Below are 12,337 nucleotides of genomic sequence, written 5' to 3' on the forward strand. Positions count from 1 at the left end.
AGGGTTTATCCGACAAAACACGACAAAACAGAAAAAAAAAATAGCGTCAACAAAATAGCGCTAAATTTTCCGAAAAAAAAAAAAAAAAAAAAAAACACGACACAAAATAGCGTAATTACATATGTGTGTTATAATCTAGTCAAAAGATCTAAAAACTAGATTATTTGGAGGCTGCTCTCCTTGATCCAACATGGGCGCTTTATTTCCACAACATTAGCAAACTTAAGGGTGACAGGATGAGACAAGATGGCCATCGCATTCCATATCTCGCCTATGCGAATATCAGTCCACGAAGGACCTATATTCATGTAATGATGTAGACAATTGTAGACTATAGAATAATCTGCTATGAACAAACAATTATTTGGAGCCTAAGTCGCCAAAACGCAAATGATGGCGTATCAATTAGGCATAATTGCATACGGTTTTACTGTGACAGTCCATTTGTGTAAATCTGAAAATATTCTTATTATTAAATTCCAGTTGATTCTTGATAGTCCGACACTTAACATGGTCCGACACACTCAGTAATCCGACGCGGTGGCGACGGCGACGATGTACAGTATTGAACATTCGTGTTGTGACAAAGCATATAGGCCTGTCCTGTTAAAATTGTTTGCTGTTTAATGGTTAATCATTGTCCGTTTACCTGCCGTTTTTGTTTTTTTTAGATTTGAAGTTTTGTTATGTCAGGCGAGCTGTTTAATGGCGAGCTGCTGAGCGTATAAGCATAAATCATAATTAAACATCTGTTCCTGAAAAAAGGGAAATTAAATGTAGGCCTAACTGAGTTTTGACTGGTGAAACGTCCACCGCTATTTCTTCAACTTAGATCAATATCATGTATCTATGATATCGGTCGAATTACAGTTTATGACATGAAAAAATGGCTTGAGAGAAAATAGAACATTTTGTGAAATCTATTGAAGCGAAACCAAGAGAAAAACCCTTATATCTCGCGAATATCCCCAAGTTGAGGAAACTCTTATAATTTATATGGTTGGCTTTAACACAAAATTTATGGGGGGTATTTCTATACTGTGGTTGTAATAATAATAATCTATATATATATTTAACCATGGTTTATAAACTAGACGTTTAGATGTATTAAAAGAAATTCTTTTGAATTCATGAAATTGAATACAAAAGATTTGAAATTTCAGTTAAATCAAGCTACTAGTAACTAGTAAATAGGCTATATAACAATGAGAACCTATAGATCTGGATCTAATATTTTTGAAGAAGAAAAAAAAATATAGATGTATGATAATATGTACAGTTGATCCTTGTTCTTATATAGCCTGCAATTTACCATTATATTAGTTATACGTATATTGACTTGTATAAGATTCTAAATTTATCCAATGAAAATATATTTACTAGTATCTGCGAGCTTAAACAGAATTTGTGACGTCATTTCTTTCACATGGCTCATGCTAGGCAGTTGTATGACCAATGAAGGATGTTACACCATAGGTGGTAAATGCCATAAAAATTCATTCAGTCTTGGTTTTGTTTTATTTTCTAATTAAATTCAAGTGTGTGGAATAATCTCATAATATTTAAAGTTTCGTTCAAGAGAAAAATACAAGAAAATTGGCCCAGGTGACCTAAATAAAAACACCCCAAATCTTAACTTCTAACCACGCCATACGGTTGTGCTGAAGTGACTAATTTTGCGTCGAAGTACACTTCGGACACTCACCCATGGCCTCCAACGGCATGGATGTCGGTGAATCAAGTGCCGACAGAAATGTTGAAATATGGAAAATCAAAAAACTTATAAAAAGTCTGGAAGCAGCTAGAGGGTAAGTTAAATGGATCTAGTCATTCTAGACCTAGAATAGATCATCTAGATTCTAGTCTAGATAGATTTATCTTACTATTCTAGATGTAGATCTACTAAATTAACTAAATCTAGAGCTAGATTTAATCGAGTCTCTATAAAGTATAATAAACTTCAAAAGTATATTGAAGTATTGACTGTGTGTGATTAGACATCTAGTGTGATCTGGTGATGTCTGATTGAATGATTCTGATCTTATACGAAAGTCAGAGAGTGCAGTGAGTCAAGACTCAGAGTACTCAGACTAATCTCTCTATTCTCTATTCTATCTAATTCTAATCTAGACTCTAGATTACTCTAGATGTAGATAACTAGATAGAAGATCTATATAGTCAAAGTGGACAGAATATTGTTATTAGAGTATTAAGTTAATAATTAAGTATATATATTACTATTACATTCAGTATTACATGCCAATATTACATGCCACTAGACTAAGTTTAGATTCTAGATTAGACTAAGTTCACTAAGTTTACAAGACTATCTAATACTAATAGTTTATTATAGATCTAGTAATCTAGTATAGTATAGACATAGTCTCTCAGAATGTAGACTAGATCTAGTGGAATCTAGTCACCTAGACTCTATAGACTAGAGTCTAGTTTAGTTATAACTCTAGTTAAGCCAGTTAAGGCTAGTTACTAGTTCATAGATAGTAGTTCATAGTTTCTAGAGTACTCAGATTCAGTCAAATTTAAATCTAGATCTAGAGTTTACTAGACTCAAATCAACTCAAATCTGAATCTAGACCTAGACTACCTACAGCCTAGACCTAATCGAGTTATTCTCAAATGTCAATGAATCTGAATTTAGACCTAATTGAGTTATAAAGTAGTCTAGTAGAGATGTCTGGAGATTCGTCTAAAACAATAACTTTTTTTAACAAAAATAAAAGTACCATGATCTAAATCGCTGAGCAATCAGTTTTACATAAAAATATGATAAAAAAACAACTCTTGTCAATTACTAAAATTACTGAATTAAATTGACATAATTCGTCATAATTACGACTGGGGTTGTTATTAAGATAAGTTTATTATATATAATTTAAAAAATTTAATATTGTTAATAATATTTAAGAGATACTTTGATTTTCTTCTGTACATTTGACCTTTTCTTTCGAACTAGGTTTTTCTGAAGGTGTTAAGAGATTGCAGTAATGATTAAGAAGATAGCCAGGGCTGATTTTTTTTTTTTAATTTCAATTTTTAATTCTGTTGTCTGGGCATTGCAACACCCTAGTCAGATATGAATCTATAATTTGAAAAATAGCTTTTTTTAAAGCTATTTGAAGATAATGACTATTATCAATTAAGAAACTTAAGTCACGTTATGGTCTAAGAGTCCAAGGATTAGTGGGAAAAAACATCACCATTATTTCCAAATAGAGCAACTTAGGACTTAGAAATGGCTTATGGTCTTCACCAAACTATAAGAAAATTATTTTAATATTGTGATTGTTGTTAGTAGGCAAAGTTCCTTATAGTTATAGCAACTTGTAAACTATTTCATGATTAGTGGTGTAAAATAAATAAATAATTTTTTTACAACAATAATAATGAACTTGAGTAGAAATTAAGAAACTGACATAAAAATGTGATCCTTTAATAACACGTGCTTTAGAAAGTTTTATAATATTTATAATAAATCAGGACACATTACAAACCATTCAAATGTAAGTGGAAGAAATCCAGAAGTATTCTCTTTATGTTTGATAACTCTAGTTTCTACACTACTAAACAGTGGTTTTTGAGTACAACTAACTAATAAGTGAAAAATGTTTCTTTTTTTTTTTTATTGTAGGAATGGAACGAGTATGATATCACTCATTATACCTCCTAGAGATCAAATAGCTCGTGTGAATAAAATGCTTGCTGATGAGTTTGGTACAGCTTCAAATATCAAAAGTAGGGTAAATAGGCTTTCTGTGCTGGGTGCTATCACGTCTGTACAACAGAGGCTTAAATTGTACAACAAAGGTAACCAACGCTTAATAAATTAAGTCCTAAATGAGTCAAGGAAATAAACGTATTTTAAAAACATTTTTTAACAAGATTTTATATTTTCAGTACCACCCAATGGGCTTGTTATATACTGTGGCACAATCATTACTGAGGAGGGTAAAGAAAAGAAAGTGAACATTGACTTTGAGCCATTCCGACCCATAAACACTTCACTTTATCTTTGTGACAATAAATTTCATACAGAGGTAAATTTTCAGCACAAAATTATCCATATGGTTAAAAACTAGAGAGAAGTGCTTGGCTTCCGAATCGGGGTCCGGAGTTCGAATCTTGGTGAAGACTGGGATTTTTAATTTCGGGATCTTCAGGCGCCTCTGAGTCCACCCAGCTCTAATGGGTGTCTGACATTAGTTGGGGAAACGTAAAGGCGGTTGGTCATTCTGCTGGCCACATGACACACTCGTTAATCGTAGGCCAACAAAAAAAAAAAGATGACCTTTATATCATCTGTCTTATAGACCACAAAGTTTGAAAGGGGACCTTTACTTAAAGAACTAGAGCTTTGACATAAGCCAAGATTGTGTTCATTGTACATTTCTTACAGTTTTGATGTACAAAGGAACAGGTGTTAAGCATAAATTTCCCAAACTACAAAGTAAATATATATTTGGCAAATTGATCGATGTAAGTCATTTATGTAAAGTTAATTGGCAAGCGATTCTTGTGGGGGCCATTTTATGCTGCTTTTTTTTTTTTTTAAACTACTCTCTTATTTGAAAACTGTTTTACAAGTGTGACACTCTTAATTAAAACAATAATTCTGGGTGTACACCTTTTAGACAAATCATAGCTAAATGTATTAGTTTCTACAAAAAAAAAGATGCTAGGTAATTTGTTAAGATTTATCTAATAAGGGCCCGGGGGGGGGGGCAGTAAGAATAAATTGAATTTTAAAAAAAATCTTGTTATAACAAATGCCTTAACACACAAAATTCATATTGGTGTTAAAACTTTTTTTAGCTAATTAAAAAGCAAAAGACTTGAGATTGTTTATAAAATTCATTGATTCAATAAAAATCTTTTTTTTTTCCATTTAAATCCTTGTGGAAAAAATATTAACAGTACATGTATTGAGTTTTAAACATTATTTTTCTACATTTGATTACATTCAGCAATTTTTGCTTCTCATGCAGGCATTAACAGCATTATTAGCTGACGACAACAAATTTGGATTCATTGTAATGGATGGTAATGGGGCACTATTTGGCACATTGTCAGGGAACACAAGAGAAGTTCTACACAAATTTACTGTAGATTTACCAAAGAAACACGGTAATTATATCTTTGTATTCATTTTTGTTTAGGTTGTAACTCTATGATTATATATTATAAATTAAATCTAAAAGAAAGTTGTTTATCTTATTTTATTGGTTTTGTCCCTTAGGTAGAGGAGGTCAGTCTGCCCTCCGTTTTGCTCGTCTCAGAATGGAAAAACGTCATAACTATGTGAGAAAAGTGGCAGAAGTAGCCGTTTCATTATTCATTGCAAATGACAAGCCAAATATTGCTGGATTAGTTTTAGCTGGTTCTGCTGATTTTAAAACAGAGCTAAGTCAATCAGATATGTTTGATCAAGTAAGTTGGTCAAAACTTGTTTATCTAATAGTGGCTTTTTGTTTAGACAAAATTTTCTAACTTCAGTTTTAAATAAAAAATGTACATTAATATCCTTGATTTTATTTTCACATAGCGATTGCAAGCCAAGATCATTAAAATTGTAGATGTTTCCTATGGTGGAGAAAATGGATTTAATCAAGCAATTGAACTTGCTGCTGACTCATTAGCAAATGTGAAATTTATTCAGGAAAAGAAACTCATTGGTACTTATCTCTTTTTGGAACATATTTTTTAAAAAGACATTTGACATTATTGGAGGAAAGCCTTTCTTTGAAAGAGAAGAATTTTTTCTCTCATTTTAAATTTGTTTACATATTAATCATTGAGGTTTTTTTTTGCCTAATTCATCTAAAACTTAAAACTTATTTATAAGTTGTTATTATGACATTTAAAAAAAAGTTAATTGGCCTGCCTCCATTGATACTGTGCATGTGCTGCTCTTTGCATTTTGAAACAAAAAGTTGTAAGAAAATTTAAAAAACCTGATTACTTGATCAAAGCTACCAGAGACCCTAATTCTTGTCAAGATTAATTCAGTTAACAGTTTTCTGCATTATCAAACTTTATGAAAATAGAATGCACAATGTCAATATTTAACATTCAAAAGGATTTCATCAATAGATTTTCGTTGATTAGAAATATACATTTTTTTAACTTTTTGTAGAACAGATAAATGAACCACTACATTTTGCTTCTCTCCACAGGCCGTTATTTTGATGAAATATCTCAAGACACAGGGAAATATTGCTTTGGTGTGGAAGATACCTTGAAAGCTATGGAGATGGGTGCTGTAGATATTTTAATTGTATGGGAAAATTTGGATATACAAAGATTTGTTTTAAAGAATCATTCAACAGAAGGTACTCATATGTTGACATAATTTGTATTTTTACTATTTTTGATATGCCAGTGTAGCTCATTAAGTGTGAAAGATTTGCTAATGAAATAATATCTACTTTTTGATTCTATAACATGTGGAAAAAATTTAAAGTAGATAGTAACTTTTTTCATTATTATTTTGCTACAGAGGAAAAAATTTTACACCTCCGGCCCGACCAAGAAAAAGATAAAACATATTTCATAGATAAAGAGGTAACTTTTACCTTTATATAGTCTTTTTAAAAAACAAATAAAAATCTTAAGGACTATCAAACTATATTAATAATCATATGTTGTTTGATTTTACCAGTATCTTGCTTTGCTAAGTCTTGACACATACACTTTATTTTTTAACCAGCTGGTATTGATTTTGAAGTTTTACATTGTAATGATAATTTATTACAAAACTGATTGGACAATATTAACTGACATTTCTACAAATCTTTTGAACTTTATGAACCATGTAGCTCTAGTTCTATTAGTAGAGGGAACAATTTACAACCAAATTAGTTAAACCACTAGAGACGCAGTGGTCCCGGGTTCAAATCCTGGTGAAGGCCAGGATTTTACTTTCAGGATCTATAGGGCGCTCCTGAGTTCACTCAGCTCTAATGGGTACCTGACATTAATTGGTGAAAAGTAAAGGCGGTTGGTTGTTATGCTGGTCACATGACACCCCTGTTAACCGTGGACCACAGAAATAGGTGATCTTTACATCCTCTGCCCTATAGATCACAAGGTCTAAAAGGGGAACTTTACTTTACTTGAGTGATTTATTGACTACTACTTAACAAGTAGTATTATTTAAAGTCATACTTTTTGCAATGGCTTTTATGAATTTGATTATAATTAGACTACTTTAATAAGACATTAAGCTAATTAAATAAAAGACATGATGCTTAAAATCCCTTTTGAAATGTAGCTACAGTCCCTAACTCCAAAATTCTGATATTGCATCCTACAACAGTAAGTCATATTAGTCTTATTAATATTTAAATCTGAATGTGTATAATTTTCTTTTCTAGACAGGTGTTGAGTTAGAGTTGATAGAACAAATGCCACTTCTAGAATGGTTTGCTAACAACTACAAAAACTTTGGTAATTTCTTTCACTTTTTTTTCTTGTGTATCTTTTTTTAAATGTCATTTTTTTGTATGCCACTATTAATTTTTTGTATGCCACTATTTTAATTGACCAATATTTTCTTTAAAAAAATTAAAACAGGTGCCACACTAGAAATTATTACAGACAAATCCCAGGAAGGAGCTCAGTTTGTGAAAGGCTTTGGTGGAATAGGAGGTAAGATGTTTTGTAACACTAGGATTAAACTATCAGTATAATGTTTTACTGAACATTTTAAACTATGAAATCTCTCGTGTGTGTCAAACTTGTTTTACATACTCTAATGTGCTCATTTCATCTAGGGGAGAGAGTAGGGAGGGGGTTACCCTGCTGCTGCTTTTAAGATATAACTGCTTAAATTAAATGCAAAATGTACAAATTATAGCCAGTTTTATAAAACTTAAAATGTCTGATGTGACAATACCAAATCTTCCTATTTAGTGTAATTGTAAGAATATTTACATTTAAGATTACATTTTTTTTTTAAAAACATAATTCAGCTGAGAATTCTTGCATATTACTGGCATGAAGCTACATGATATGCTTTGTGGAAATATTTAGATATTTTAATTTCATTTTTTTTATCATTATTATATTTTTTTTTATGAATGTAAAATACAGGAAGCAGAGGATATGGCTTTATGATAATCATATTTTTAAAATGTTAATTAGGACAATTTAAGAAGACATCCAGAAACATTCTCCACAATCACACATTCTTTAATAGACAGACTTTTGTTTGACATGTTTCGGATGTTCCTTCACAGTTGAAGATATTCAATTTCCTATTACAAACCTCCCGCAGGACAACAGGAGGTGGCAGTGGCACCATCAAGAGGACTGAACAAATGTTTAGAGTGCATATAACATGATCAGTCAGCCACCCTGCTTGTCTTATTTTCAGTTCTTGGTGGTTTTATTGACAAAATATTAAACCAAGCACACTTGCTATGTGACGCCAAGTTAACTGCTCTTTTTTTTTTTTTAAAGAGATAATTGATTTGAAGTTAATAGTGTAAATGATTTGCAGTTAATAGTGTAAGCACAACTAAATATTTAGTAGTTCTGGAACACTTTCCTTGTGTAATCTTATGATATTACACATTTAAAAGAACTGAGTTATCTAAGACAACACTAAATTGCTAGAGGAATGAAATAGTCATAATTAAAAAGTAGCATTGACACATTTGACCCAGTTTCTACTTTCAGTTTATTACTTGGCAAACATTGCTTGTACACATTTAAAACAATGGTTACATGTAATCATTTGACTGTGCCATCATCTTAACTATTTTGAGAAATGTCTTCAAATTATTATTTTTTTATCTGAGAACAAAATACTTTGAAAAATATATTTAAATTTTTTTTTTTTTTTTAAATCTACAGGAATATTGCGGTATCAAGTAGACTTTCAAGCTTTAGACTCGTCTTTGCAGGAGGCATTTCTTGAAGAATTTGATTTGGATGATTACTAAAACATATGCTAGGGATGCAGGCCTTCTGTTTTTTTCTATACTTACTTCTTTCTCTATAAACACGTTGCTAATGGAATCCAGCCTTTAAAAGTTTGTAATAGTGGTAATTCATGATACCATACTAAAAAAAAGTCCTGTTTGAGATAGGGCCACACCGAGAAAGCTTACCACTGAGTAAATACCCATATAACGAATAAGTTATGTGAACATTGGAAAAAAAAACAAATCAGCACAGACAGCGCTGATTATTAATCTGGACAAAGTTCTGGTCTGGACTTTCATAGACTTGCTTGTACAAATGTTAGTTTTGGTTAACACTATGTAAACAAGTTCATACTCTCCAGTTGGTTTCTTCACTTTTAGGTGTTTTCATGTCTTACTGAGCTTAAAACACACAAAGGCTTGTTTTGCCTTAAACCTGAGATACTTGCTTTGTTCCATCAGATACCATGTAATGCAATGTAAAAAAAAAATGTAAACAAAAGTGAAATTTTGTTGATAATTAATCATTGATTGTTCATTATGTTGTTTCAGATGATGTCTTAAATCAGTGAGTTTGTAGATATATTTTATTGTAAGAATGACTGTTGAAGAATTTAAAAGCATTTTCCATTTTGTTTTTTTTTTTTTAATTGCATTTTTTATGTCCATCTGTTAAATTCTTACCCAAATCTTAAAAAAACAACAACATAATGCTATTTATTGCAAAATAATTTATGCTGATTCACTTTTTAGTTTGTTTTTATTTGTATTTTGTCCCCTTATTTCTGTGGGTCTGTGGGTTGCCAGATAATCATGATGCAGAATAAATTCATTTTGCAATGTCTGCTGTTTTCAATTTACTGGGACATGGTTAGAAATATACTTGTTTTCTTTATCACTTGTTTTTAAGTAGCAGTAAATATCTGGAGAACCAAAGTGCTAGCATTTAAAACATAATGGAAGAGAAACAATTGTGATTAAATTATTTACAAGATACACATTTTTATTTTGGTTTAGTTTTATTATCAAGCTCCTGTGTTTTTTCATTTCTTGTCTTATTGTGCTACCCACTTTTCACTCCTATATCACAAAAAACAACAACACCAGATTAACTGTTACACCAGATTAACTGTTAATCTTAACTCTCTCACAAATAACATTAGATGCTCTTGCATACAAAGTAACTTGAATTTACTAAAATCTGGTTAGTAAGTTGACTCCTTATTCCTGACATAATAGCTGCATTGAGTATCACACAAGGCACTTCATTGAATTGTCACTGATTATAAATAAATAATGGTGTTTTTTCTTCTTCTTGGGTAACTACTTGTCCACTTTAAACTGCATGCTAATCAGATTTCCTAGTCCAGCCTGAATGATATCACCAGGTTTTAGTTTGGAAACACCAGAAGGTGTGCCAGTCAAAAGTAAATCTCCAGGTTCTAATGTAAAATACTGGCTAGCATAGCTAACTAAATATTCCACTGAGAAAATCATATCTTTGGTGTTCCCTGCTTGTTTAGTCTCTCCATTGACTTTCAGCCACAGATCAATGTTATTTGGATCTGGAATCTTTAAAGAAGCAAAGAAATGATTGAAGTACTGGTATTAAATAAAATAACTATTAAAAAAAAAGTTAAAAGTTACCTTCCAGACTTTGAGAACAGATGAGCTCTTCTTTCTATTGCCTAAAGTTAAGTAAGGTGCCATGTGTGGGGAGGCGCAGTGGATGAGGGACAAACCACCTGACTTCTGAACCAACAGGTCCTAGGTTTGAGTTCAGATGAAGCCTCTGGGTCCACCCAGAATAATGGGTACGATAAAAGTAAAGGTGGTTGGTCATTGTTCTGGCTTTAAACGACCTAACGATCATCTGCTCCATAGATCACAATGTCTGAATGAGAAACTTCAGATGTGTTAAGGTGTCTTTTCTCATTCTTCACCAGGATTCAAATTTGAGACCCCTTGGTTTGGAAGCCAAGAACTTACACTTCAGCCACCATGCCCCCCCCCCCCCCCCTATAGTATCAAGTACAAAAGTATGATTTCCTTATGTATTTACAAATACCGGTACTAAAATAAGATAGTATCAATTCTAATTGTAAGAAAAAAAAATCTTACCATATTAAAACAAAATTGGAAAAAAACATTTTGTAAACTATGCAAAAGCATATGTTATAATCCCACCTTTTCTTTTTCAATGAATGCACTAACTGGGCAGGAGGTATCAAATCCTTTAGCTAAAGACCATGGATGTCCTTGTTTTTTGGCTTCGGACTGCCAGTCCCTAGCAGTCATGTCTAACCCTAGAGCATAGCCACCCACATAGTTCAAGGCCTCCTCTGGAGCTACCTGAATAGCTTTGCTGCCAATCACAACTCCAAGTTCTACTTCATGGTTCAAGTCATTACATCCTTGTGGGATCTAATATTGAAAGAAATAAGAAACAACTCATTATTAAAGCAGAATTCATTTAAAGCAAAGCTTCCCAAAATGTGTTCCGCAATGTCTGAATAGGTGTTCTATGAACTACTGGAATAATTGACTTGCAGGCCACCACGTGAATTAACCTCTCTCAAAAAAAATTAAGCAAAGTGTTACACTAAGTATTCAGAATGTGCAAAGTGTTCTGTTAATTAAGGGAAAAGTTTGAGAAACACTGAGTTAAACTGTAATGGTATTATGGTTGTCTAATGTGCACTAAGTTGGTTTGTTACCCACTTATAGATATTTACTTGTTTACTAGAAACTTCCTATATAGGTAAAGAAAATATGCTCAAAGTAATCACCTTTATGGCTTGACCTTCAGAAATGTAAGCAGAAGTTGGCTTCAGGAAAAGTATTGGCTTGCTAGGTACTGGGTTCCCTAACTCTGCAGCATGTTCCCTGTCAAATTACATTAAATTTAGGAATAGTGACTTCTCTGTTGGCTTGTGGGTGTGATGGTATTACACTTGGTGTCATTCATGGTTATCTAGATTCAATAGTTAAGACAGAATCTTTCAGTACAGTATTGAAAGAGATGGAACTGGTGTACTGTGTGTATACATTGACCTTTCCAAGGAATGGGGCTGGCAGTGCTTTGAGAAGAGTAATGGTGAGCAATGCAACATATATTATTTTGAGAGAGCATAGTAGCATACAATCTTACAATGCCATGCACGACCAGGCAACCATTTTATTTACCTGTAATTTCGACCAACGCAGACTATTTTTTTGCCAAAGGTGCGAAACTGTGAGAGTTTTGACATGGCTATGGTCACTGGTGCGATACTGATGATATATCTCTAGATTTATTATACCGGTACTATGATCGAATCATAATGTTTTGACACCGCTTCGTACACAACTGTGCTGACACACCATGGCATTGAACGATCATGATCTTTGAC

General features: G+C 32.3%; 2 protein-coding genes across 2 annotated transcripts; one reads left to right on the plus strand and one right to left on the minus strand.

Moving 5' to 3' along the window:
* Positions 1 to 1,418: 1,418 nt before the first annotated feature.
* Positions 1,419 to 10,274, plus strand: LOC106079848 (eukaryotic peptide chain release factor subunit 1). The gene is made up of 11 exons (XM_013241075.2): positions 1,419 to 1,808; positions 3,650 to 3,825; positions 3,916 to 4,055; positions 5,004 to 5,142; positions 5,255 to 5,445; positions 5,561 to 5,690; positions 6,192 to 6,347; positions 6,515 to 6,579; positions 7,392 to 7,464; positions 7,591 to 7,665; positions 8,875 to 10,274. The coding sequence occupies exons 1-11, from the start codon at positions 1,708 to 1,710 to the stop codon at positions 8,961 to 8,963; spliced, it is 1,335 nt and encodes a 444-aa protein (XP_013096529.1). The 5' UTR covers positions 1,419 to 1,707; the 3' UTR covers positions 8,964 to 10,274.
* Positions 9,946 to 12,337, minus strand: LOC106079676 (acylpyruvase FAHD1, mitochondrial-like). The gene is made up of 4 exons (XM_056013953.1): positions 12,132 to 12,337; positions 11,735 to 11,831; positions 11,133 to 11,369; positions 9,946 to 10,517 (listed from the first exon to the last, which is right to left on the minus strand). The coding sequence occupies exons 1-4, from the start codon at positions 12,194 to 12,196 to the stop codon at positions 10,269 to 10,271; spliced, it is 648 nt and encodes a 215-aa protein (XP_055869928.1). The 5' UTR covers positions 12,197 to 12,337; the 3' UTR covers positions 9,946 to 10,268.

This window comes from Biomphalaria glabrata, chromosome 1, assembly GCF_947242115.1.
Source record: "Biomphalaria glabrata chromosome 1, xgBioGlab47.1, whole genome shotgun sequence".
In the NCBI taxonomy this organism is placed as follows: Eukaryota; Metazoa; Mollusca; class Gastropoda; family Planorbidae; genus Biomphalaria; species Biomphalaria glabrata.

Bases quoted from the DNA above. Each gene is read 5' to 3' on its own strand.
- LOC106079848 (XM_013241075.2), top strand. From the start codon at position 1,708: ATGGCCTCCAACGGCATGGATGTCGGTGAATCAAGTGCCGACAGAAAT. The intron at 1,809-3,649 runs GTAAGTTAAATG...TTTTTATTGTAG, and splicing joins AGTCTGGAAGCAGCTAGAGG to GAATGGAACGAGTATGATAT. The intron at 5,691-6,191 runs GTACTTATCTCT...TTCTCTCCACAG, and splicing joins TCAGGAAAAGAAACTCATTG to GCCGTTATTTTGATGAAATA.
- LOC106079676 (XM_056013953.1), bottom strand. From the start codon at position 12,196: ATGTCAAAACTCTCACAGTTTCGCACCTTTGGCAAAAAAATAGTCTGC. The intron at 11,832-12,131 runs GTAAATAAAATG...GTAATTTGACAG, and splicing joins TGCGTTGGTCGAAATTACAG to GGAACATGCTGCAGAGTTAG. The intron at 11,370-11,734 runs GTGATTACTTTG...TTTCAATATTAG, and splicing joins CTGAAGGTCAAGCCATAAAG to ATCCCACAAGGATGTAATGA.